Source organism: Terrapene carolina, unplaced genomic scaffold, assembly GCF_002925995.2.
Source record: "Terrapene carolina triunguis isolate 2854851 unplaced genomic scaffold, T_m_triunguis-2.0 Scaffold21, whole genome shotgun sequence".
In the NCBI taxonomy this organism is placed as follows: Eukaryota; Metazoa; Chordata; order Testudines; family Emydidae; genus Terrapene; species Terrapene triunguis.
In genome coordinates this window covers 43,131,230-43,158,491 of record NW_020664372.1, presented here as the reverse complement: position 1 = coordinate 43,158,491, position 27,262 = coordinate 43,131,230, and the positions used below count along the sequence as shown (strand labels likewise).

At 38.7% G+C, this 27,262-nt stretch overlaps 1 protein-coding gene across 3 annotated transcripts in view; it reads left to right on the top strand.

Moving 5' to 3' along the window:
* Positions 1–27,262, top strand: part of TMEM131 (transmembrane protein 131) — a 168,681-nt gene that overhangs the window by 94,309 nt on the left and 47,110 nt on the right. For all 3 annotated transcript variants that reach the window (XM_024213327.2, XM_026648053.1, XM_026648049.1), the window contains exons 5-17: positions 3,204–3,327; positions 8,358–8,474; positions 10,177–10,299; positions 11,635–11,715; positions 13,972–14,122; positions 14,220–14,276; positions 15,706–15,767; positions 22,337–22,445; positions 24,752–24,860; positions 25,366–25,519; positions 25,619–25,789; positions 26,170–26,280; positions 26,372–26,506. In XM_024213327.2, the coding sequence (XP_024069095.2) occupies positions 3,204–3,327; positions 8,358–8,474; positions 10,177–10,299; positions 11,635–11,715; positions 13,972–14,122; positions 14,220–14,276; positions 15,706–15,767; positions 22,337–22,445; positions 24,752–24,860; positions 25,366–25,519; positions 25,619–25,789; positions 26,170–26,280; positions 26,372–26,506 (1,504 nt within the window). The remainder of the gene's footprint in view (positions 1–3,203; positions 3,328–8,357; positions 8,475–10,176; positions 10,300–11,634; positions 11,716–13,971; positions 14,123–14,219; positions 14,277–15,705; positions 15,768–22,336; positions 22,446–24,751; positions 24,861–25,365; positions 25,520–25,618; positions 25,790–26,169; positions 26,281–26,371; positions 26,507–27,262) is intronic.

Genomic DNA, 27,262 nt, shown 5'->3' with positions numbered 1-27,262 from the left:
TAAAGGTTCTGTCTAGAACCAGGGCAGACCTGTTAGAGCAGGAGTGGGCAAACTTTTTGGCCCAAGGGCTGCATCAGGTTTTGTAAATTATATGGAGGGCCGGTTAGGGGAGGGGGTTGTGGCCCGGCCCCCACCTCCTATTTCCCCCCCCCTCGGGATTCTTGCCTCATCCAACCCCCCCCATTCCCTGACGGCCCCCCTGGGACCCCTGCCTATCCAACCACCCCTTCTTCCCTGTCTCCTGACTGCCCCCTGCTGCCCCATCCAACCCCCCCTCCTTCCTGACTGCCCCCCCCCCGGAACCCCTACCCCCATTCAACCCCCTGTCATCGCCCCGACCCCTATCCACACCCCTGACCACCACCCCGAACTCCTCTGCCCTCTATCCAACCACCCCTGCTCCCTGCCCCCTTACCGCACTCCCTGGAACACCGGTGACTGGCAGCGCTACAGCTGTGCCGCCTGGCTGGAGCTGGGCCACACCGCCACCGCCACTCAGCACAGAGCCTGGGTCAGGCCGGGCTCTGCAGCTGCGCTGCCCCAGGAGCTCACAGCCCCGACGCCCAGAGCAGAGCAAGCGAGCTGAGGCTTGCAGGGGAGAGGAACAGCAGGGGAGGTGTTTGCGGCTAGCCTCCCGGGCCAGGCAGGACGGTCCCGCGGGCCGTAGTTTGCCTACCTCTGTGTTAGAGGGTCTAGACTTCTCTTTCCCTGAACCTAAATAAAGAAGAATCCAAAAATCACAAAAAAATCTTTCTATTCTTCCTCATCCTCCAATTTTCCCACAAAGAAGTAGAGATAGAAGGGGAGAGATGTTAAGGTTGAATGGGAATTCCTGCTGAGATTACATTCTCAGCTTTTAATATTCAAATGAAATCTTACAAATTTCAGAAGGCAAGTTTGCATTTGTTTGAAGAATCCCAAACTAGATATAGATTGAAAAGAAGCCAGAGGTGTTCTCAGTAAAGGTCTTTTCCAAGCAACCTATCCTTGCCCCACAATGAACAGATGGAAATCTCTGAGAATTACCTTGAGCCAATAACCAGGACCCTTGAAAGCTTTAGCCGCAGGTTCAACATGGCTCAGTGCAAGGGACTTACCCACCTCTTTACCTCTAAAGAGGAGGGTAAATTCCATATTCTCTAAAACAATTCTAGCAGCTATATGTTTCAGATGCCTTCAGATTCTCTTCCAGATTCATAACTTCAGTTATCAGGTGCTACATATAGCTGCATTTCTAGAAAGCCAAACAGAGTGCAGAGTGGGAAGATAGTATTTCAGTGGAATAAAAATAACTTGTTAGTAACTATATCCTTGTTTGATAACACCTTGGCCTTTAGCTTCAGGATGCTTAGCACAGGATACTCTTATTACTTCATAAACAGGAAGCATTTTCCAGTTACCTAAATGATCAATTAATTGTGATGCAAGTTGATTATTATCACTCAGGTATCTGTCAAATGCTTGCTTGACAGTCAGCAAAATTATTGTGCTTCACATTTGGAACCTAAAATGAAAAGTTATAGAAACAATTGCATAATTACACTAGCATTTGTTAAGTAAACAGGTAACTAGCCAAAACTTAAGTTGCAAGGATCTTCAACACTTTTGATTTGTATAAAACTCTTTACTGGAATTGCTGTATGGTATCTACTGTATTGAAAATGTACACTATTTGAATAGATAGACTATAGTTTTAGGGAGCAAGTACACACATGAGCTGAGGGTAACTTTCAGAAACTGACTTGGAGTAAACTTGTTAGTTACATACACACAAATCCCAGAATGGTTTATGTGAAAGGTATGTTTTATGAAGTATAAAACAAATTTCTTCAGAGACATTGAAGTCTGAAAAGCAATCATGAAATCAAAGCATGTCTTATTTTGTCAGTATATATGTGCTTTAATAAAAGGAGTGAGTCAAAAACTACGTAGAACAAATTATCTATTTGATTTTACTGTTACTGAAAAGCTTGCAGTTTATTCATCGTTTTTGTCAAGTGAATGGATTTTGTAGTCTCACTGCTCTCTAGAGCTTCTGCACTGATAGCCTGATTTTCGTTACCTGAAGTGTATTTTAAGAACCTTTACTATGTTGTCCTAGAGATGTAAAATTCAAATAAGAATATTAGATTATATTATAATACTGAATTTAAAAGTGATGTATATATTTGTATGCTTCTAAAATACAGTACATTTTCTTTATAGTAAACGGATAGGAAATACAGGACCCAGATAGGGCTGCTCATGATGATCTAATGAAAATAATTTCAGCATTTGAGGGTTGTGGATTGGTGTGGTGTGTTCCCTTTTTTCTTTAAGTTGCTTTGATGTTACAAACTTATACAAGAAAGGAACGATGGCTTTGTATCAGTTTCCCATCTGGAAAACAGTGATATTACTTTACTTCACAGAGGTGCTTAGGTTAAATTCTTAATGTTTAGGGCAGGGGTGGCCAACCCCTGGGGCTTTGGAGACACATGCGGCTCTTCAGAAGTTAATATGCAGCTCCTTGTATAGGCACCAACTCTGGGGCTGAAGCTACAGGCGCCAAATTTCCAAAGTGCTGGGGGGTGCTCACTGCTCAACCCCTGGCTCTGCCCCCACTCCACCCCTTCCCGCTCCCTCCCCTGAGTGTGCTATGTCCTTGCTTCCCCCCCACACACACTCCCCCGAGCCTCCTGCACACCACGAACCAGTTGATCGGGAGGTGCGGGGAGGAAGGGGGAGGCGCTGATCGGCGGGGCTGCCAGTGGGCGGGAGGTGCTGGGATCAGGGTGGGGAGAGCTGATGGGGGGCGGGGGGGAGGGGCTGCTGACGTATTACTGTGGCTCTTTGGCAATGTACATTGGTAAATTCTGGCTCCTTCTCAGGCTCAGGTTGGCCACCCCTGGTTTAGGGTGTGTCCAGATACTACAACAAGCACCACAGAAAAGTGTATAATCAAATAAAATAAATAATTAAACTACAGAACAAGAGCAAGCTTGTAAGGAGGTGTTGCTTTTCTTATCTCCAGGTGAGACTTAAGTATTGCTTCATAATTCCTTTTTATGAGGACTTATGTATGTGAATTCTTTTCACTGCTTTATTTAAATTTGTATTTCTTGTCCAGTCTTCTGTGATATGAAACCTAATAATAATTCTATCTAATAAAACACAGTAAAAACATTCTGAATAGACTTATTCTTTCTCTTGTCTTTTGACAGGCCAGTTGGGATGCCAAAAATGGAAAAAGTTTATCTACATAACCCTAGTTCAGAAGAAACTATTATATTAGTATCAATATCTGCTACAACATCACATTTTCATGCATCATTCTTTCAAAATAGGGTGAGTTACTCTGCTTATTAAAGTTATCCTGTTTTTCTTATGACTGTGAAAACTTGTTTCTCTTTGTAATGAGTAGCTCTTGCTTTAAACAAAATTTCTGGTGCATATCTAAAACTTTATGGATTCGTCAGTTCTTTTGATCTTTACCTTTTGATCTTTACCAAGACTGATAAAACAACTTTTAATTTCTAAAGGTATTTTCAGCAATTAAATATCCAGGCCTGACTGCAGTTGTGACTTGCACACTTTCCTTTATGAATCCTGGTTTTTCTTCCCAAAGGTTGCCAAGCTATGTCACAACAACCTTTACTTCAATTGGAGGACCCTAGGAAGCTGCTTTTCCTGTGTTCTTAATAATATTCACTGATGTTGGCCAGAGGCGAAGCTGAGATGTAGGGTACATGTAGGAATGCACTTTAAAATTTCTAGGCTGTTTCTCAACACTAGTTCTGTCAGTGATTTAAGCTTAGTTTAGGCTGTGTGCAGATGTTTTTACTACTGTCAGTCTAATCCTGTTTCTTTCTAGTATAGGTCTCAAAATAAAGAGCAGAGTTTAGGGTTGTGATTTGTTTTTAGTTACAGTACAGTATACTAACCATTGTTTGCAGTGGTGCAAGTAGAATTCATTTCTTACGGTACGCTGCACTCATGGGAGGGAAACAAAGAGGGGGGCATGTGACTTCTACACGTGACTCCTCCTTGCCCCAGCCTGGGGCCCCGTCCCCTCCCCGTGATCCATCTCATGTTACCTCGGGGGAGCGAGGGAGGCTCTGTCATCCTCTTGTTGCGCTGGAGACTTCTGAACTGCAGGGCTCTCTGGAACAGCAGCGGTGAACGGAGCAGAACGTGGGGCCAGTGGACAGCCCCACACTGGCAACTCCTCTGATGTGGCTGTACTGCCCCTCAGCCCTTCCACGCAGATGCGTCTCCTGAATCCTGTCTGGGGTCTGTACAGCCTTGCCAGAGGACAAGGCATGGGGTGGGGCTGGGATGGAGGAACAATACAGCCACTCCAGGGGCACTGCCGGCGTTCTGCTCCTTTTGTTGCTTTGGTTCCCTGCTCCTTTTGCTGCTGCGATTCCCAGGAGAGCCCTGCGGTTCAGCCCTGGAGCGGCAGTACCACCCCCAGCCCTGTCCTCCGGTGGGGCTGCTGTACAGATCCCAGCCAGGAGACGCAGCTACATGGAAGAACTGGGCGTGGTACAGCCGCACCAGAGGACGCGGCCCCACATTCTGTTCCTCCTGTGTCTTTCCAGTACGGCGTACTGGCTATAAATATCTTACTGGTACGGCGTACCAGACTGTACCGCCCTACTTGCACCATTGATTGTTTGTATACTACTTTCTTTTACATTCTAAACATTTCTTTCCAGTAAAGTCTTGCTAATTTTGCCATGAAAGGAACCTGCATTGAAATCCTTAGGACTCGTTAAACTAACACTGAAGTATTTTTGTGGGGAGTAACTGAAACTCCTCTGCCTTTAACCTGATCCTTAAGCTCACTAGGTCATTCCTGCTTCCTTTAATGTCAGTCAGTTTACTCTTTTGGCACCTATCAGCAGTTTGTTTTGTGGTAATAGTTTCTACAGCCAATTCCAGGATTGTGTGGGGTTTTTAAAGTTTTTAAATGCATTTATCATAAGGGAGAAAATTGGAAACAGTAAATAAGCAGACACAACTAGATTAAGATTATGAAAAATGTAGCCAGCTGTGCTCTAAGGTTAGTTACAGAGAATACTAGCTAAGTCTTACCTTTTAGGAAGTCCTGTGTCAGCTAGTTGCTGTCTGAGGCTCTCTCTTCTCCCCCTCGCCCCCTGTGGTCTGTCTAAATTAGGACAGTAACCTATTACTGACAATGGTTATCAACTGGTCCCTACTAGATCTATGTCAACTGATATCAGTACAGTTTGGCTGGTAATGTAGACGGGGTCAAATGGTTTTAAACTCTGACAGAACCTATATCATACTAGGCCTCTAGGATGCTTCTGTGGAGATGCTGAAAACAATTTCTCCTTGTTTACACTAGCAGCCAAACTGCTTTAAATATCACTTGAGGAGCAGCTGGGGGAGATTGACTGACAAATTGTCAATAATGTGAATCACTTTCGGAGAATAATCGGACACTCTGAATCACAAACTGACTAGTTCCATTCCTTCTCTTGTAATCCAGAGTGAAGGTCTGAGTCGTGGTATTTTTAGAAGTCATACATTACTGTACTTTATCCTTTAATCAGATATCAGTCCACAAGTACAGTTGTATTTTAAAGTTCTAACCTATTTGCTTAGATGTTCAGTACAGTACTCAGAAGCATCTTTCAGTTTACTTAATTTTGAAAGGGTACAGATCCATACTTTCACCCATTTCAAAAGAAGTCTTTGAACATGTCCAAGAGGTGAGTCCTTTAAGATGGATACGGAAATGCTGTGCATTTGAAAAAAAAAAATCCCTCCAAAAAACAAGTAGCCCAAAAGTTTCTGATATACCTGAAGGATCTTTCAAAAGGTCTTCAATTCCCTTTGTATTCTTTGAATTTGCATTTTTCTTGAAGCAGCTGCTATTAGCATGGTTAATGAACACTTCACATTGGGAATTTGTTTCCTAGCTGAACACGGTTTAGAAAATTAAAATTAATAGAAAATACACATAGAGCCAACATATTGCTATAACAGATACAAGCCAAATTGAACAGCGAGGTCTGAACTGTCGTACTGAGATCAGAAATACCTTAATATGTTTACTTCATTCTTTGTAATATTAAATCCAAAGATCTGATAGAATGGTTTAATTAAAATCAATCTCTTGTAAACCTGATGTACAGTACTCTTGATAGAGTGGATGTGTCGAAGCTCTGCTGATTGTACGTGTTGCTTCGAGTATGACAAATTTACAGGGGGTTGTACTTGTTACTAACCCATCTGAGCAGTTTTTTCTAAGGCCCGTGAAGCAGATGAGACAGTCATTGGGCTCTCAGCCAAGAAATTTGAAGAGGGCTAGCACCTGTGTGCGCTTTGTTGTTTGTTTTTTGTCTAGTTGTGTTCAGAAAACTAACAGCTTGGGTCCTTAACCATGAGATGTCCTTTCTCAGTGTTAAGACTTATGATATTTTAATAGTCAATAAATCAAGGTATAGAAAAAATTAATTTTTAAATTTACTATATCAAGTAGCTTTGAATATGAGTGAGATTTGAGGATGTGGTAGGAAAACGGTTCATTATCCTGAATTTACAAATAGGTAATTCCAGTCTTTATCTGGCCAAATAAATTTCTCATTAGTCTTGCTTCATTTCTCAGTGAAATGGCAATTCATTTTTATTATTTAAAGTACACTGTCAAGATTGGTTTACCATTCTTCTCCCCCCCACCCCCGTTAAATTTTGTAGAAATTCCTTCTGTTTAAAAACGTATCAAAGTATCACAGTACAGCAGAATAAACATAGTTTGGGCAGACAAAGATGAAAAAAACTTGGCACATGTAATGCTTAATGTGAGTTTTTCAAAACAAATGTTTTATTGCTGTTTCTTAAAAGTGATGGATGAGATGAAGAGGACAGAAGGAAAAGTGGGAATAGATTTTACTTTTTCTCCATTTCAAGATAATGAATGTTGATATTTTTAAAGATTTTAATAAGTCTGTGAAGTGATGCGTGGTGAGAGTTGATGCACTGATGTTTCACCACCAAAGTGGCAAAACTGAATAATAAGGAAGTGCTTTTTGATAATCAGTGCCCAAACCCTTTACTGTAATCTTTAATGTTACGGAATGTTTTGGTTCTAAGTGTTGAATGCTCATATCAGGATTTAAGTTCCTGATTTAAGGTTGAAGTTTGCAATATCGTACTGTGTGGACACTGAGATTCAACTTCCTTTGCCTATGTAAAGGTAGAATGAATAGGTGATGTACAGTATTTTCTCCTTATGAAATTGACTTTGTGTTTTCAAACTAAAATCTTTGAGAAACTTCAGTGACATTTTAGATTATGCTGTTAGAAACCCATAGGAATATATTAATTATTTCTAACTAAGTATACAATAGCTTGACTATTGCTTTGTTCCTCATTAATATTTTTTGCTAATGTTTAAATGTGCAGTTTCAGCTAAACATTCTTTGAACTATATAGCTTTCATTGTGGCTATCTTAAACTAATTTGAAAAAACAAATTACAATGAAGAGAAAATAAGACTGATATTAGAAATGCATTAACTCATTTAGTCAAAGTCCCACTTACTGTGCCATTCTGTGGTTGCTGACTTTCCTTCAGATTCCTCTCTTTGAGCCAGAACTATACTCCAGGATCTGAGCTGCATTTAAAAATAAAATTGAGTTTCTAGCCTGTATAGTTACAAAGAAAACTTTAAAAACATTAATGGAGTGTAAAACAATGTAGTGATATCTGCCTGAGTTGTAAGACTGTCTGAAACAGTAATTCTAACGCAGGAGTAAATGGCCTCATTCATATCCATGAATGTTAATGCTGAAACTTAATGTCATTAAATGTCAGAACTTTTTAACTGCTAATAACTTTAACAGAAATATTCATCTATATTTTTTTTTATTTTGGGTAGCACTTTAAGGTGCTATACAAACACACATGTTGTTATGGTCCCTGCCCCAAAAAGCATAATCTCTAACAACCTTCTATGCATCCAAAAGTTCTGCCATAATCGCTAGTTTCTTCACACCAACATTCATTATGTAGCTATAAGTTATCAGTACAAAGTTTCTAAAGGATATTGAACATAAAAAGTAAGGTGTAGTGTAAATTTTAATCATAATTTCAAACTAAACATGTAATGTATTGATTATATTATTCATATTCACATTTAACTCAGTTTAAAACCTCCTTTCCTTTATGTGAAGCTGCCAGAGAATTTCTAGTCTGCTGCAAAATCCTTTCCATAGAATTTAGGTCAAGTTTGCCATGAAGTACACTGGAGGGGATTCTTGACTATAACATGCAACATTGTTTATTTGAAAGGTGTAAAGTCCTCCCTAAATGTTCTTATTTTCTCATTGCTTTTATTTTTTCAGAAAATTCTTCCAGGAGGGAACACATCTTTCGATGTAGTTTTCCTTGCAAGAGTAGTTGGGAATGTAGAGAACACTTTATTTATTAACACTTCCAATCATGGGGTATTTACTTACCAGGTAAGAGAAGAAACGAGAGAATAATCTTTTTAACATTATTAAAATAGATAACCATATAGGTCTGTGAATATCTTTTGTGAATATGTTTAGTGGCAGGTATAAAAAGTGTTGTTTAGCCATCTAGAGAGGTGCCAAGAAATGGAGAAAAGTGCCATAGAATTTGTTGCCTGACTGAGAGTATTAATACCTATAAACACCATTATGCTGACAAATTGCTATATGTAAATACCCCTATCAAAACCTAATACTAAGCATCCTGTCTGAAAAGTTCCCTGAAGACAAAGATATGCAGTAGCTTACCCATTGTTTCCACAAATTTGTATCTGTTTCTGATTGGAGCAACATTTTTGATAGAATGCTTTCCTTTGGTGTTGTGCAGAAAGCTTATCAATTAAGGGGAAGAGTCTCACCCCCTAACTCATATTGTGGATGCTGTTCAGTGAGAATAAGGGTATCTGAATCAGATATTAAATAACTTCACAGATAAGGGTAGGTATTCTTTGTATATCTTGTATGTACTAGGGAGCGCCAAAGGTTCCTCCATATATAATGTGGATGTCTTAGTCTTAAGTTAGGAGGATGGAATTATTCAAAAGGATGGCAATGTGATAGAGATGTCAACTTCTAGGTCACTTGTAAGTTGATTCAAATAATTAGTAAATTAAGTACTTGCCAGTAGTATATCTACCAAGGCTGTTAGGCATATGAGAAATGGTGATGGGCAAGTAGATTCTGTGACCGGGTTACTAAGCCAGTTTTTGAAAATCTGTACTGAATTCCCTAACAATATATATATTTTTTTAAAGTAACTGCAGAAGTTATATGCCAGTAATTTTGCTGTTGTTTACTAGATGCCCAATGGGCCAACTTAAAATAATAATTCATATGCTAGATTTTAAAGTTTGGTTCTAGTCTGAAGTCGCTCAGTAAAATATGACAGAGAGGAGAATAAAGCAGGCAAGATGGACGTAGGTTAAATTTCTCAGTGTATTTTCTTATAGTACTAGGGCAAGGGAGGATTCAGTGAAATTGAAAGACAGAAATTTTAAAACTGATTAAAGGACATTTTTTGTAATTCACCACACAGTTAACCTGTGGAACTCATTGCCACTAAATATAATTCGTGAAGAGGTTATCATAATTTAAAAAAAAAAATTAGCTGTGTGGATAATGAGAACATTTGTAGCTAAAATGGATAGGGTAGTAAAATATAGAGAAATACCCATGTTTCTGCGTGTTAGCCTGCTGCTCAGATACTATGACCGGGAGTGTGATATTAGAACCTATATAGAACAGAGAGGAAGTTTAGTTGTTTAGGAAGAAATTACAGCTGTTCTGTAACTGTCCTTTATGAGATATGTTTCACCTTTGTGAAACATCTGGTACTGGCCACTCAGAAAAAATATCGGACCAGAGAGATCAACAATCTGACCTGGCTTTTGTCACTCTCAATGTTCCGTGTTTGTGTGTCAGTAGTTATAGAAATCATACTTTTGGTTGTACACTGAGCCAACTTGATCTGAAATAAACATGGATTTCCATGATGCCTTTTTAAAATTAATTTTCAGAGTTAGAGCACACTTTAAATTGATGGCATTTATTTGAAAAATTGCTGAGTCTGTCTGTTCCCTAAAATTGACACATTTTTTAGATACAATACTAGTTGCAGAAACTAAGACTTTTTTTCTCTGGTTTGAAACAGGTGTTTGGTGTTGGAGTCCCGAACCCTTATCGGTTGCGCCCTTTTATTGGGGCAAGAGTTCCTGTAAATAGCAGTTTTTCTCCAATAATAAATATACATAATCCCCACAGTGAACCTTTGCAGGTGAGCATCAGGTGCCAGTTTCATGTGTGTGTTTATTTTTTACAGTGTTCACTGAAATTTGTTCACTATTTGCTTTGAAATTGCATAAAAATTACAAAGCGTTTTGTTTAAGAATGCTTCTCTCTTTTCTCCTCCCCACCCCCCTTTTTCAAAACTCCTTTTCTGGTATTTAGAGCACTATATGCTCTGTTTAAAATGCACTAAAGGAGAAAACACTCAGAACTGATTTGATGACTTGATTGTTTAATTTAATATTTTGAGAAGCTGTGTTCAAAGAATTGTACAGAATTACAAATAAACAGGTATGTAAATTTAGGGCCGAATCTTGCAAATTATAAACACTTGCATAACTTTGCACGCAAGTCCCACTAGAATAATTGGGATTGCTCACAGGCAGAAAATTGAATAGAAGTTTGCATGATTTGGGTTTCTTATGTGAAACTACTCTCTAAAGAGGAAATTTAAAAAGTAGAAAAAGCATGAAATTAGCCAATTTAAAAGCACTTTTCATAATACTCGTGTAAAAAATTAAACTTGACAAGCCACTTTAGAAGTTAGTATATGTGCTTAATCTTTGCCTTCACTAGTAATTAAGGAAAAACATTGATGCAAGCAAAATGCAGTATATTTTCAAAGCAGAGAATAAAGGAAAATGACTCATTGTTTGAACACAGACAAGTCACTTAACTTCTCTATGCATGTGTTCTCAACTGTAAAATGGAGTATAATCATTCTTAACCACTTTTGTAAAGTGTTGAGATTTATGGATGAAAAATATAATGTCAATTCTAAAACATTAATTAAAAGGAAAGGGAAAAAGTTTCCTTAAAAATGACTGTTTATTTGTCAAAGACTATCAAAAGTATTGAAAGTCTGTTGTACACAATAACGAAAACTAAATTTATTTTCCTCTACTGAAGTTAAAAAAAAATAGATGTAACTTGTCCTAAACTACCTCACTGTGTGAATGGCTTCTTTTTTAAATTTACAGAAATATCTTCTGAGGGCAAAAGTGTTCTAACATTCAGACACAGTTAATGTTGGAAGCGGTAGCTGTGCCTGCCTGGAAAAGAAAACCAATCTTCCACTGATGTGATTTCTGTAAATGTGACACCTTATGCTCTACAAATTTTGACATACATAGATGTAGAAGGTGCCTGTTTCCTGAAGTGTAACACAGATTTTGCTGATTTCAGATCATTACAAATTTATCAAAATTGGAATAGATCCAACAGACTGGGCTCTTGCGCCTTTGCTGGTCCATTACATTGTTGATTAGATTATAATTTCACATAACTAATGAAAGCTCTTTTTAATATTTGTTTTTTGTCATAGGTGGTAGAAATGTATTCAAGTGGAGGTGATCTCCACCTAGAGCTTCCAACAGGTCAACAAGGGGGTACAAAAAAACTGTGGGTGAGTGGTAATATGTTTTATATTCATTTTGGTCTGGTGATTTGTTCTTGTTCAGCAACCATTTAAAAAGTAGATAAGCATATAAATGACTATTATTAAATTGAAGTCAATGGGAGTTGGATCAGATTCTTATTTAATTACAGGTGTCTACTCATGTATTTTTCTGAAATGGGAAAAATAGAAAAATATACAGTGATTCATGTTGGGGTCATGATGCCACTTGACCATTGTCATGTATAGGATCAAGTTATATATATGACTGTTGCAGGGTGAAAGATTCCCAAACAAGAACTTCCAAATGTACATCCTTAGTTTATGTATCCGTGGGTGAAGGGGTGTACTGTCACCATTCTAGTTCTGGGCTTGATTAATTTCAGAAATACCTTTTATAGAGGTGTACTCTACCTTCGTTTCTTCTCTACCTCCATTTTGAGATGAGTGGTGCCCTTTTGAAGCAGGACTGACGAAAGCTTTTATCCTTCAGTAGGAAGTTCTATAAAGAAACCAAAATAAATTTCAGCAGCTTAAAGCTACATCTTTAAGATACAAAATGCCACATGTTAGAAATGTATGATTGCAGTGCACAGAGTTTATGGCTATTAAACAGTGTATAAATCACCTTAGAATTCTCTTTGCTATGGCTGACAACCTTTATTAAGGAGAAACATTTCTTCATTGTCTAAGAGAAAAAAACCTGCATGTTGTGTTGAATAAAAGCATACACCTATATTTGGTTATGATGGAAATGTAAGTTTATTGTATGTTGCTTTTGTATTACTCTGTATTCAAGTGATTATTTGTGCTATTAAAATTCTCCTCTTAAATATGAACTCCATCCAATGTGAATGCAACAAAATTCCACAATTATGCCTGTATCTTTTTCTGATAAGAGTTGAAAAATTCTTCTGTCCCCTTCTCAGAGTCCCGAGGAAAAACTCTGTTGCAAGGCAACCTAAGCCTTCACTACAACAGAAGAGGGCTGAGAGTGACCTCTTCCTAAGGCACCACTTTCAGTCCCCCAGTAGCATTGCTAGAGATCAGCATGTGGCACTGTAGAGGGGTTTGGCCCTCTCTGGAGCGGTGGGGAACCACACTGCCTAGCTACTTCCTTTCAGTTGTGACGGGGAATTAGCCTGGCCCTGGGAGTCTCTCACCGTGGCAGCAGTTGAGGCAAAACACAACAGTTATTCACGCCCTCTCAGCGGACAGTAGTGAGTCACGGGTTCAAGTCCTCAGACAGGAGCTGAGCAATTGTTATATAATGAGCAGGCCCAGGCCCTGGGTCAGGGTGGGGCAGCAAAGAGTCAATGGCTCAGGCCCTCAGACAGAGGCTGAGCAAAGGCAAGTAAACAGCAAGTCCAGACTCTTGGCTCCGAAGGGCCTGGGAGAGGGGGAGACTGCCACCCACAAGTTGGGTGGCAGGGGGGACGCAGGCCCACCTACTCCACTGCGTCCCAGCCCGGGGCCCTAGCAGCGGCAGAAGGCCTGCTGCTGAGTCAGTGGGGATCCTGGCCGCAACACACTGACATGGGCTCTGGCAGTGCTGCAGCCAGACTAGGGTCGGCTGCCCCCGGGCTACTTCCTAACTCTCCCTCTCTATAGGTACCTGGGTCTGGATGGTGTCCTCCAAGGGGTCAAGCACCATGGGCTCCTCAGGGTAACTGGCGAGGGGTAGGCTTGGCAGCTCCTCTAGGTAACTTGTGAGGAGCAGGCTTCACAGCTCCTCCGGGCTCTGGTCGGCGTCAGGCATCGGCAGGTCAGACCAGTCTTCAGGTCAGCTGCTGATTGCCAGGGTCTACCAACCAGCCATCTGGTCTCTCCGGCAGCTGTTCCTCTAGTAAGCTCTGGGGCTGGGCTTCAATACTTCCTGTCCTACGCCTTGACCTCTGGGGGGCAGGCACAGGATTCACTGGCTCTGCCCACTTTGGTGTCTGGAGAGGCTCGTCCCTCTCCAGGGCGGCGGGGAACCACACCGCCTCACTACAGGCACGCTTTTCCTCGGGCCAAACATGCTGACACAGAAATCTGAATGCCTCTTTGTATTGTGCTGTCGGTAGATTGCTAGCTATCCCTTCCTTTCTTTTTTATAAATATGCAATTATAATCCACTCCAATATACTGCTAATTCTTTTTAGAGCATTGTCTACGCATAAAAATGACACCAAATATTCTGAAATTTTTTAATATAATGTGTTTGATGTTGCAGCCTTATTGGAGCTACTGCATTCTTATTTGTGTCTGTGATTATTTCAAAAGGAAATTCCCCCCTATGAAACAAAGGGAGTGATGAGAGCCAGCTTTTCTTCAAGAGAAGCAGATAATCATACAGCCTTCATTAGAATAAAAACAAATGCCTCAGACAACACAAAATTTATCATTCTTCCTGTTGAAGTAGAGGTTACAACAGGTTTGTAGGAAAATGCAGTATTCAAAATATTCAGTTTATATTGCTATACTAGAATAAGAAAATATTATTAATGGTTTTCCTTTTCTTTTTTGTAAAGCTCCAGGAATCTATTCATCAACAGAAATGCTAGATTTTGGTACACTACGAACACAAGGTAAATTGTACTTAGGGTTTCTCATTCTAGGTTTTAAAAATTAAATCCCACCCCCAAAAAATAAGATTGTAGAAAATATACATAGAAAATTCCTAGCTCTCCATTAACGAAAATTATTTGTGGAGGGGAATGGTGAACCCCAAAGATCCTTCTGTGTCTGCTGAGCTTAATTTGTGCTTTGTCTTCACAGGCGGGTTTTTTTTAAATGTAATTAAAGGAAAATGACTTTTAAAATGCCATTTAAAACTGATTTTTTCCTCCTAATAATAAATATCCAAAATGTAGTAAAAAAATAAATACTTATCAGATAAAATATAAAACTAAAACCAAAAAAATAACTTGGGTATAACTTGGATCTGATTTTCAAAGATGGATGGATGTGATTGCAGATGCCAAGCTCATGTGCAAAAATGTTATCAGTGCCTGCAAATAAGCAGTTAAATAAGTGGCTATATGCAAATAATTTGTATGCACTATTATAATACTGATGGTATCATGGACAAATTAGGCCGGCACAGTTACACACACCTAACTCTGAGAACTAGGTCCATACAGTTTATTTCCTTAACTTTTGATTGAGGTTTTTGTTTTTTAGGTGACTTAAGAGTTTTGCAACATTGTACACAAATGTTAGAATATATTCTAACTTAGAGGTTTTCAATCTTTTTTCATTTGTGCACCCCACACCCCTTCGGAAATCTTACACATAGTCTGTGCACCCCCAGGGGTCCACAGACCACAGGTTAAAAACTACTTTTCGAATTTAATTGAATTTGCTGTTCTGATTTAATCTTCATTCGTTGAAATATTGGTCAATTACATGATTATGAAATCTTGGCACAAGTGTTTATATAGTTAGAGATTAATAGATTTTTTTGTTCACATTTAATGTTCAGTATGTGCATCAGAGAAAGCAATACATAGGTGTCAGTTTTATGAGATGGTAATAACTTGCAACTTTGGTAAAAGAAAAAAATCCATCTTTGGTGGATATGAAAAGACAGAACTAGTGGGTGGTTTGGGTTTTTTTTTTTTTTTTTTTTGAGTGGGTGACATTGCTTCTGAAATGTTATGTTATTGAGTGATTCTTTCATTTTATATGGAATGATGTCCATGTAATCATTTTATCTGGTAAACATTGGTGTAGTAGAGTCGTAGTTGCTCATTGTAACATTATTAACCTGCTGAATTCTTTTTGATTTAGAAATCAGAATGATTGAAGTACATAAAATGTACTTAATACATAGAAGCTTTAAAAACGTAACATACTCTTATGAATAACAAGTTTCTGACTGGTTGAACTGTTTTTAAAGTTTCATATAGAATAATGTTCAATTTGTGCAGAAATCTGGTTGGAACAGATTGCTTTTTGTATGATGGATTATACAGTAGTATGACCTGATAATTAATTTGTCTTTGTTTTTAACAGACATGCCAAAAATTTTAAATCTACATTTATTAAATTCAGGAACAAAGGATGTACCAATTACAGTAAGTTTTATTTCCTTTTAATTTCACACGTTTTGTTTAGTTTTGTGAAAGGAAGAGGACTGTGTCCAAACTTTCATTCATTGACCTTAACATGATATAGTCCATAGGGTTACCATTCGTCCGGATTCCCCCGGACATGTCCGGCTTTTTAAGCTAAAAATAGCGTCCGGGGGGAATTTGTAAATGTCCGGACTTCCCCCTGATGCAGAGCAGTGCTGCCGGCCGGACGGTGTCTCTTACATGGGGCTCCGACACTCAGCCAGAGAGAGCACGTCCTCCTCCTCCCTCCCTCCCTCCCTGCATCGCAGATCGGCTCCGGCAGTCTGGAGCTCCTCCCCCACTGTTGCCCAGCGTGCCGGACGAGCGGCTCATGCAGTTCCTGAGCAAGCTCACGGAGACATTATGTGAAGAAAGGCCAACAACAAGGGGGCCAGGGGGTCGGAGAAGGGGCAGGGAGGTTTTGGAAGGGGCAGTCAAGAGACGGGGGGGGTCGGGAGTTCGGGGGGGGGCTTTTGGGGGGGGTGGAGAAGGTTTTGGGCAGTCAGGGTACAGGTAGGGGGTAGGGTTCTGGGGGGCATTTGGGGGGGGGCTTAGGAGGGGACAGTTAGGGGACAAGAAACAGGGAGTCTTAGGTAGGGGTTGGGGTTCTGGAGGGCAGTTAGGAGCAGGGGTCCCAGGAGGGGGCAGTCAGGGGACAAGGAGCGGGGGGAGGGTTGGGGGTTCTGAGGGGGGGAAGTGGGAGGGGCAGGGGCGGGGCTAGGGCAGGATGGGGCGGGGCTAGGGCAGGACAGGGGCGGGGCTCCTCCCGTCCTCTTTTTTGCTTGCTGGATTATGGTAACCCTAATAGTCCACTAAGTGGTGTTCAAGGTTGAATTCTAGGAAACATACTTTGTTTCTTTTCCCTGAATTGGTATCCCAAGCTTCTAAACAGTCCAGTGGCTCATTACCAAGATATAGCTTGAAGTCTTTCTGATATTGACTCTAGAAATTGCAACATGTTTCACTTAATTTCTTATGTTTTTACTTTCATTCTCAGTTCAAACTGCCTGCCTACCTTCTTAGTCTTATTAGTCTTACCCTTCTGTTGCCTGGTTTCTCTTCCTGCCTTCTGTGCTTCTGACTTTCCTTCCCTCTCTCCCTCTGCTGTTTCTTCCACCTCTCCCCAGTCTTTTAACCCTACAATCACACCTCTACCCACCACTTTCCATCCCCATTTGAACACCACGGAGGGCCCCTATGAACAACTAATACAAGGTCTAATACCAAAGCTAAAAACATAAATCCATCAAGATCCTTAATCTCTCTAATTCTCAGCTCTCTATGAGCTGAGGGGTGAAAACATTTCTTTGCAATCACATTTTGTTCTCATTACTTCTATCATCACCCTTACCCCCTCTCTGCCTTCTTTTTCTTTTTCCCTTTTGCATTTTCCCTGTTTGTTTTGTGGGGGCAGGAACTGTTACTTTTGTGGTCTGTAAAGTATCTAGCACACTTCATGAATGCAATATATGTAATTTTGCTAGTGATACCGGTTGCTTGAATCTAAATATGGTGCTGAGTTACTACCTTCTTCATGCATCTCCAGAAAAGGTCCATCTATTTGTGAGGTTGTGGTATCTGCATAAGTGTAGCTTTATATCTTGTTCTTGATCATTAGGAAACTATTTGATTATCACCTGTTCCAGATGAGATTGTTTGTCACTTTCTTACACATTAACTAGTGCTTTTTTGGCTCTATGATTACTTTATTATAGTGTCCACTTTTACAAGCTGTTACCATTGCAAGAATAAATGTTTTGGCACTTTGATAAATATGAGATATGTTTTTCAAGGTTTTGGACAGGGAGTTGTACGTTTTGATTTGCACCTAATTCCTTGGACATAACCTGAGATGTGTTTTTATTCAAAAGAATCAACTACTGTATTGGTGTGATATTTATGGACTATAGTCTTTTAGCATTTCAGACAGGGCTTGAATTTCTATTACCTTGCCAGTCAAACTGATTCCAGAGCAGCTAGTATGGGTATGGGTTCTTTCCTTAAACTCCTGTGAATGGGGCTCCTTCTAGAACAGTTTAAGACATATAGTGTTGGCCTTCTGGAGCTTGTGTTCCAAAGCAGGTCATAAGCAAGGAACAAGTCAGTCACAAATTTTATTTTAATGTCGAGAAAAGACAGTGTCTATATTTAGCGTACGTCTAAGCTGGCTGCTATTGAAGAGAAGTATCTGCAGGTTATCCATGTACATGCTAATAGTATTGTAGCCAAGGTTACTATATTCTTTCTTTTGTGTGTACATAGCCAGGCCAATTGAACATATTACCTGGTAGTAGAAGCCTATAGAAAACTAAACACAAAATCACTTTGACTCGTTCTGAATTCTGTGGCTGATCAAAGAATTTACTCTCAATTTTTATTCTGGAGAGAATCATATTTACTTTCCTGTTGGCTGGATAATATTTAGCAACCTTTTAGTGGTTCAACTGTGTGACAGTGTCAAAATTTTATTAAAAACTTGTCATTGGTTATTTTTTGTCTGTTTATGTTCTAGAATGAACACTTAACAGTTCTGTAACTTGGTAAATTTCTTTATTAAACACATTTGGTTGCTAGAACAGAACTTTGCTCCTATTGGCACAGCAGATACTAATACAGACATGCTGCTCTCCCTGCATAAGTACTTGGAAAGTTGTGCTGTTTAGTAAGGGGAGTTTCATGCATGTGGGGAGAGCAGCATACGGAAGCTGAGATCCATCATAGGAATATGAGAGCACAATATACCTACCAAGGTATATAACCCTTATCACTTGCCCAGTGCTTCATACAGAAATAACTATTTTTCTCCTTTCCAGTCTATATGAGAAATACGTGATTCATCTATAGGTGTTTTTGTTTGTGTATTTTTATTATTTGGGGAAGGGGGTGAGAGACAAAATGGAGGGGAAGCTAAGTTAAGGAAATGCTTTCTTAAAAGTTAGCCATTCGGGGCATTATGTGGTAAGGTTTCAGTTTCTGTGAAAGTTGGCAAGTTTATGCCCCCCTCTAGGTTGAGGATTCAGTCCAGGGTTTAGCTGTCTGGTTTTGAGTCTGATTAACGGAAGGTAGGGGGAAGAAGAGAAGAAGGAATCTTCCAGTTCTTTCACCATAACTATACTATAGCTTCATTGTTCACACTCCAAGGAAGGTATAGGAGGTATAAGTTTTCAAATATGTTGTTACCTATTGATTGGGCACACAGTAAAAGTGAATGTCATTTAGTAAGCTGGGTCGGTAAGTTGGAACATCCACATGGAAGTCTGAGTGCAACAGTCCATGGCAGATCCAAATGTTGTGTAGTTTGGCTACTTGAAACTTTTCCTTTTTCCTTGTGGGGTCATATGGCAGTTGCTGATTTACATAGGCAAGCTGGACTGATGGCCCAGCATTAATTCTTGGTGAGAAGTCTTCAGCTTTGGAATATCATTCCTGTGCCTTCCCTGAGTGGAGATTTGGTGACTTTCTAGGAACACTACACCTCTGCCCCGATACAACGCTGTCCTTGGGAGCCAAAAAATCTTACCGCAATATAGGTGAAACCGTGTTATATCGAACTTGCTTTGATCCACCGGAGTGTGCAGCCCCGGAGCACTGCTTTACCACGTTATATACGAATTCGTGTTATATCGGGGTAGAGGTATATAAGAAACTTGTTTTCTAAGGTGGTATTTAGATGAGAGTTTTAATTTGGGGGGAAATGAGATTTTGTTTTAGATTTAAGAAGGTCTTTGAGGTGGTTGGTTGTTCCTTAATCTCTCTAATTTGAATTAATTTGCTTTTAAATGTTTTAATCCATGTGGAGAATTTGAGAGCTACAAATGAAAACAATTAAGGAATTTTGGACAGCAACAGAACTTAGTAAGACAAAGATTAATTCCTTTTAATGAGTTTTAGCCACGAGGTAAGCATTTTGAGGAGTCCACCTACAGAACTTTGGTGCACCACTGATGTTGAGTTGCATGCATTTCTAAAATTTCCTACTTTCCTGACAGAACTACATAAAGAATCTTGTATATAGAATGAACTGTCCTTTTAAATATTTCCAAACTTTAATTGCTGGATATAACTTTTATAATTTTCAACTTTGGCTATTAAGGAACAGATAAAAGTTAAGTATCAGAGGGGTAGCCGTGTTAGTCTGGATCTGTAAAAAGCAACAGAGAGTCCTGTGGCACCTTTAAGACTAAGGCTAACAGATGTATTGGAGCATAAGCTTTTGTGGGTGAATACCCACTTTGTCAGACGCATGTAATGGAAATTTCCAGAGGCAGGTATAAATATGCAGGCAAGAATCAGTCTGGAGATAACGAGGTTAGTTCAATCAGGGAGGGTGAGGTCCTCTGCTAGCAGTTGAGGTGTGAACACCAAGGGAGGAGAAACTTCTTTTGTAGTTGGCTAGCCATTCACAGTCTTTGTTTAATCCTGATCTGATGGTGTAAAATTTGCAAATGAACTGAAGCTCTCAGCAGTTTCTCTTTAGAGTCTGGTCCTGAAGTTTTTTTGCTGTAAGATGGCTACCTTTACATCTGCTATTGTGTGGCCAGGGAGGTTGAAGTGTTCTCCTACAGGTTTTTGTATATTGCCATTCCTGATATCTAACTTGTGTCCATTTATCCTTTTACGTAGTGACTGTCCAGTTTGGCCAATGTACGTACATGGCATTGCTGGCACATGATGGCATATATAACATTGGTGGACGTGCAGGTGAATGAACCGGTGATGATGTAGCTGATCTGGTTAGGTCCTGTGATGGTGTTGCTGGTGTAGATATGTGGGCAGAGTTGGCATCGAGGTTTGTTGCATGGATTGGTTCCTGAGTTAGAGTTGTTATGGTGCGGTGTGTGCTTGCTGGTGAGAATATGCTTAAGGTTGGCGAGTTGTCTGTGGGCGAGGACTGGCCTGCCTCCCAAGGTCTGTGAAAGCGTGAAACTCAGATAAAAGTTAGTGTGCCTCAATCAGTTGAATATGCAAGAGCCATTAAAAACTGTTATCCATTGCTTTAGGGGAGATACAAATGGCCATAAAATGTGAGTTCTGTGCTTGTTTACAGCACCTTCAAAGGTTTTTTATTTTGCAACACACACAGTTCTCTCCAGGGAGCTGGTAATATATGTGATTCATTAATAGACCCATCAAGGTCATCTGTACTACACCAGAGCATATTTGACCAGAAAACCCAGTACCTCTTAATCCAAAGACACACATCTCTTCCACTTAACTGAAAGAGACTGTTTGTTAGCTGTACAGTAGAACCTCAGATATGAGCACCTGGGGAATGGAGGTTGTTCGTAACTCTGAACAAAACGTTATGGTGGTTCTTTCAAAAGCTTACAACTGAACATTTACTTAATACAGCTTTGAAACTTTACTATGCAGAAGAAAAATGCTGCTTTCCCTTTATTTTTTAGTAGTTTACATTTAAACACAGTCCTGTATGGTGTTTTTTTTTTTTTTTTTTTTTGTCTCTGCTGCTGCCCGATTGCATACTTCCGGCTCCAAATGAGGTGTGTGATTGACTGGTCAGTTCGTAAGTCTGGTGTTTGTAACTCTGAAGTTCTACTGTAGTAGTGTTAGTTGGGCTGGTTGCATCTGGAAGCCAGCCACTCAAGGGCATCTGATCTGGTTTGGATAGGTCTGATAACTCATCTAGCAGAAAGCAGTAATATAGATATACAAGATTTTAGAAATTGGCTTCTTTAAATGAAGAAAATCCCAGCAACTTTTATTAAACAACATGGTACTGATATATTCAAGATCCCGAACTACTCTGTTGTATGACATCGGTACCTCTTCAAATAAGCTGTGGCTAATCACAGTGACAGAATGACTTCCTAACCATGTTCATTGACTCCTTTCACAACTTTAATACCATTTCCACTCACTTTAGAACATTAAAATGCTGTTGGAATCTGAAAAGTGACCCTGTAAAATTGTAGAATTCCATGTGTAGTATCTGACGTGTCAAATAAATTTTCTCAGTATTCAAGTAACTTTTTTTTTCTAACTGCCAGCTCTGCAAATTCAACCTACACTCTGAGTCAAGCTGGGATCATTGCCTTGTGAATCATCAAATGGCACAACCTTTACTGAACTTTAAATACTTAACAGTTCTGTTGATGTGTGAACCAGAAAATAAGCTAGTTTTCTTCTGTAGGTGTATTAGCTCTGCAGCATTAGCAACAGTAAAATCTTAGCTATTATAAAAGTAAGATAAAACTGACTGCCTGTGTGTATTGTATCATTTTTTACATAGTCACTTTTCTCCCCATAACCACACTTGGATTCACCTAATATTGTTAGTGGAAAGTTCTGTATTACCCACTTTACTGGATGTTAACTTGACTAATCCAAGTTCCCAAGCCTCTTAAGCTTACAATGCCATCTTCATTATAGTGAATATAAAACTGTAAAAAAAAGCTGCAAATGCTGTTCACCTGATCATTTGGAAAAATACAAAAAGATGTGCACTGTTTTGGTGGTGGTTGTAAATTTTCAGCAAATTAACTGTTTAATATTTTGGCTTCCGTTTGCAGAGTGTTAGACCCACACCACAAAATGAAGCTATAACAGTACACTTTAAGCCAGTTACATTAAAAGCTTCTGAAAGTAAATATACCAAAGTTGCAAGCATTAGTTTTGATGGTAAGTATTTTTTCTTTCTTTGTAGAAATTTAAAAATATTTCTAAAGAGCTACTGAAATCTCATGAAAATTTGAAAAATACTTTTTTGGAAAAATGTACGTCCTGTGTCATATTTCTAAGGAAAGCGAGTAATTCCTTCTCATGTCAGAATTTTGTTGATTCATGTGACTTCAAAACTGGTTTCTTTGGAAATAATTATGGCATGTAAAACTGTAAACTAATAGTTTGAGTTAGTAGCAGGAATAGATGAATTCTAAAGTACTTCATCTTGTAAACATTAAAAAAAATGGAATAGCAAAATTACTTGGATGCATAAGCAGAATTGTTTGTAGAATATATCAGTTTTTAATTGACTAACTGTTTATTAAAGGTAAAACAGAATCGTTGATGGTAAAAATTAGGTATTTATGAATTTCAAGAAAGCAGATACATCCTGTCCAAATTCCTATTACTAAAGTATAAGAAAAGTGTCATTTCTTGGATCTTCAGTATTTTCCAACATCAGATCAGAAAACTTTCAATTTGGGGCAATCCCAGAAGATATGAAAATAATTCCATATACCATGGAATCCTCTCCAGCATTCTGCTATGAATTTTAAATCTATTTTGTTCTGAAAGATTGGTGTGCAAAATAGAACTTCCACTGATATTCTTTCCATCAGGGAGAGCACACACAGCTCACGGTGGCTATCACTTATATCCCTCCTGTCCATTGGAGAGACTTGGTGGTTCATTTCCTTTTCCAACCAAACCTCGTGGTCAATATTGCCCTGCAATTTTATTGGAAAAAATGCATAAAACATACCTGTTTTCTACCAAAGTTTTTATTGAGTTATCAGAATAAGTGTTTGACGCATCCCCAAGTTATTACAGTAAAAATATTACAGGGTGCAGTATGTCTCTCAGGCTGAAATGATTCAGAATGGAGGTTTATGTGTTTGGATATCATTCATTTTGAGATGAACCAAGATAAAGTGTTGGGAGACTCCCCAAGTGAATTATGATCATTGCAACTTTAAAGAGCTTAATATTAAAATTTTGTAAGAAGAGAGTGAAATAAGAAGTTAGGACATAAATTCTAGACTTGCCAAATGTCCCCAGCTTGAGGCAAGGATTTGTCCAGATTTAGAAATTTGAAGAAAAAACAGATTATTAAAACAGAGATCAAATGAGTGTGGTAGGGCACTTTAAGTTGCTTAGTGTGAAGTTGCAGACTCAGCTGGGTACAACATTCTGTCTAATAAACCATTTGCAGCATTTAAGTAGTTGGCTAATTGGTTGGCTTAATGAAGAGGACCTATTCTTAACATTTTTCTGATTTTACTGCCCTAATATATGAAAATGGTAGGTGTTTGTGGCTTCCACCAGCCAATATTCATGACTTCATTAACTGCTTTCTTGTGGTGTTTCTACAAGCATGATGTTCTGCTTGCTGAGAGACCTTGGGAACAACCCCCAAGGCTTCTATCTTGTTTCAGCTTGTGCTATGTCTGAGTCCTTGCAAGCACTGTGGTTTTGCTTATTTCTATAGTCTTCCAGGTTAAAACGTCCAGTTTTTTTTTTTTTTTTTTAATAATACTGGATCCCTGTGACTTTTATTTGAGGTTTATTCAATGCCACTCCCTGAAACTTTCCTTAGGGGAAAGATTTAGTTTCCTCCCCCATCATAACCTTATCTCACAAATAGCTTTCTCTTGTTCACATTTATTTTCCTTGCCCCCTGATAGAGTAACTTGTTGGCTAATTCCTTGTCTACTTCAGCAAGGCTCAAATTGGGACTTAATTTTGTTGCACTCTGCTCCCAATAACTACTGGTCTGAGAGTTTGGACTGAGTATTTTTTTTTAAATCACTGCCAAACATCCAGTATGATTGTTTGCCTAAAAATATTCAGTCTTAAGAATCTCACCAGCTCCACCATATGCGGCCTATTGATACTAGTAAATGTCTCTTAATAGAAAGTATCTTATCTAGTAGCAACAGGTAATCTTGAAGCAGTTCTTTAGAATAAGGAATGTGAAGATGGAGGTCACACGATTTTTAAATAACTATGCCCTGGTCTATTAGTGACTAAGGTACCCATCTTCTTATGCATATAAAGAAAAAAATTACAGCTTTAGTATTTTATGTATAAATCAGTTAGGTGAGAAAAATGATCCTACTACTGGTTTGCAGCAGTTAACTTTTAATGGCAGCTTTAATTGCTTAACAATGAAATTTTAAGACTAAAGAATAGCTATTGATTTACTATTTTATGTAAATAAAGTGATCACAGAACCTATTTTATTCTTTGTTGTACATGTGCAGCATCAAAAGCAAAAAGACCTTCTCAGTCTTCTGGAAAAATAACTGTTAAAGCAAAAGAGAAGAGTTATTCAAAACTTGAAATTCCATATCAAGCAGAAATATTAGATGGGTAAGTCTGTATAAACTGAGTGCTGATTAAAAATTAAACACCGAGAATCAGCCGCTTTTCTTTTATTGTGTTTTGTGGAATAAGGTGGTTGTTCATGTACTCTTAACTATGGAATTCTTCCAGTAGCACAGCTGCTGGTTCTAATTTTTTGCTTTCTTGGGATAGCAGATGAACTAGTGTTACTCAGTAATACATAAGCAAATTTCAAGATTTGGACTCTCAGTGGCTTTCATGAGTCATTTACCTAAGTGGCTTATGCTACGTATGTCATATTTTCAGAATGCAAACTTATCACTTGCTCTTCTATTCTAAAACATTTGAACAATCACTGTTTTGTGCTTGGATTGCCCTGCAACTGTAGCCTGAAGCAAGGGTAGAGAGTATACACTGGGAGAGCCATCCCTTTTGCATGAATTGACTGCTTTTAGTCTTTGGAGGTAAAGAGCACAGGAGATTATTTTTGAGGAAAATCTGAAGTTTTTGATACATTTTTCTTTTTAAATAGATATTTAGGATTTGATCATGCTGCCACATTGTTTCACATCTGGGATAGTCCTGCTGACTCTGTGGAAAGGCCAATCTATCTTACAAATACATTCAGTTTTGCAGTCCTCATTCATGATGTTGTGTTACCAGAAGAAGTAAAAACAATGTTTAAGGTAAGCCCAATTCCAATGAAAGTTTTCCCTAATATTAAATATTTAATGAACTGTACTATATTAAATTTTAACATTGGTGTTATTTCTTCACTAATTTAGGTCCAGAACTTCAGCAAACCAGTCTTGATCCCACCTAATGAATCCATATATATTTTCACACTTTATTTTATGCCTTCCACGTCATCTGTTCATGTAGATAACAATATTTTACTTATCACCAACGCTTCAAAATTTCAACTCCCTGTGCGAGCATACACAGGTTTTTTAGATGTAAGTATTTATTTTTTCCTTGAAATTTCACGCTAGATCAAAGAATACTAATTTGATTTCCTTGGTCTTTCTCCATGGTAGCTGTTCAACTCCTTTTGTGATTTAAAACAAAAAAGCAAACTAAATTTTACTGCCCCTTTCCCCATGACATTCTCAACGTACTAAATAATTTGTCAGGGATTGGTTTAATGTGGTGAGTTTTTTCCCCTGTTTTTTCCATACTTTCTCAGTTTTGTGGTTTGTTTGGTTCATGGATAGAATAAAGCATAGTCCCAGATTTTTAATGCTTTCACTTATTAATGAATTTGTTAGTGAACTCTGATTTTGAATGTACTGTGTATTTTTAAGTGCAGCTATAATGCCTTTCTTAATCTCTCTAGTACTTTGTATTACCCCCCAAACTCGAGGAACGTTTCATAGATTTTGGCATATTGAGTGCAACAGAAACTACTAGCATTTTATTTGCAATCATCAACAGTAATCCCATTGAGGTAAGAATCAACATATTTTAAATTCCTGTTTGTTGTAGTAAATTTTTGCATCTATGTCATTGCTGAGATTGTCATCTTTGTCTTTTTTAAGCTGGCTATAAAAAGCTGGCATGTTATAGGGGATGGCTTGACTATAGAACTCCTGGTTACTGAAAAAGGCAATAGAACCACAATAATTGCAAACCTTCCAGAATTAGAAAATGCCAGTGTATCTGATCAATCTTCAGTAAGTAAACTCTTCTTCTTGAGTCCTTAATTAAAAACTGCATATAGCATATTGATAAGGGATGATAAATAATGTAGCAATGAATGACATAAGTATAACTTTCTGTCATGAAGATATTCACAGGATAAGGAACAAGGTAGCATGTTTTGAATAGAAGGTAAAATAAATTTTGTTCATATGTGGGATAGTTGTAACCTAAGGGTACACTTGATGGGTTGGTGAGTTTCTAAAATAAAATGTTCAGAAAGCTGAATCTTGGTATACACGCTTCCTGGGTCATTGCATAGTAGTCATTTCCCTGGTCACTTTCTAGAGCTGAATGAACTTAGAACTAGTCATTCATAACAGCTGCTCAGGGAAGTGAAAGTGATTCAAGCAGATAGCAGCAGGTTTCACTCTACTTTCCTCAGATGCTCTTATGAAATATAAGTGGTACATATGAATATACAAAGATGGGCTCAACCTGTGAGTTTCTTTGTTTACAGAATGTTCCCACTGCAACCTTTGTGGGTCTTTGTCCAGCTAGCTGGAAGAAAAGGGGCATTGCCCCTTTAAGGTCTCCCTTGCAGTAGATGAAGAGAAAGGAATAAAGTCATGGCCTAATTAAACCAAATCCATGGCTTCCTGTCTTTCTTCTGGTGTGGATGGACAATGGACAGAAAGGGTTATTTTTTATAATGTTTATATTTTATTTGTATAAGCAGCTTGCAGGGATTGACTGTTAACCCACTATCACTGATGCTGCTCATAGTATTA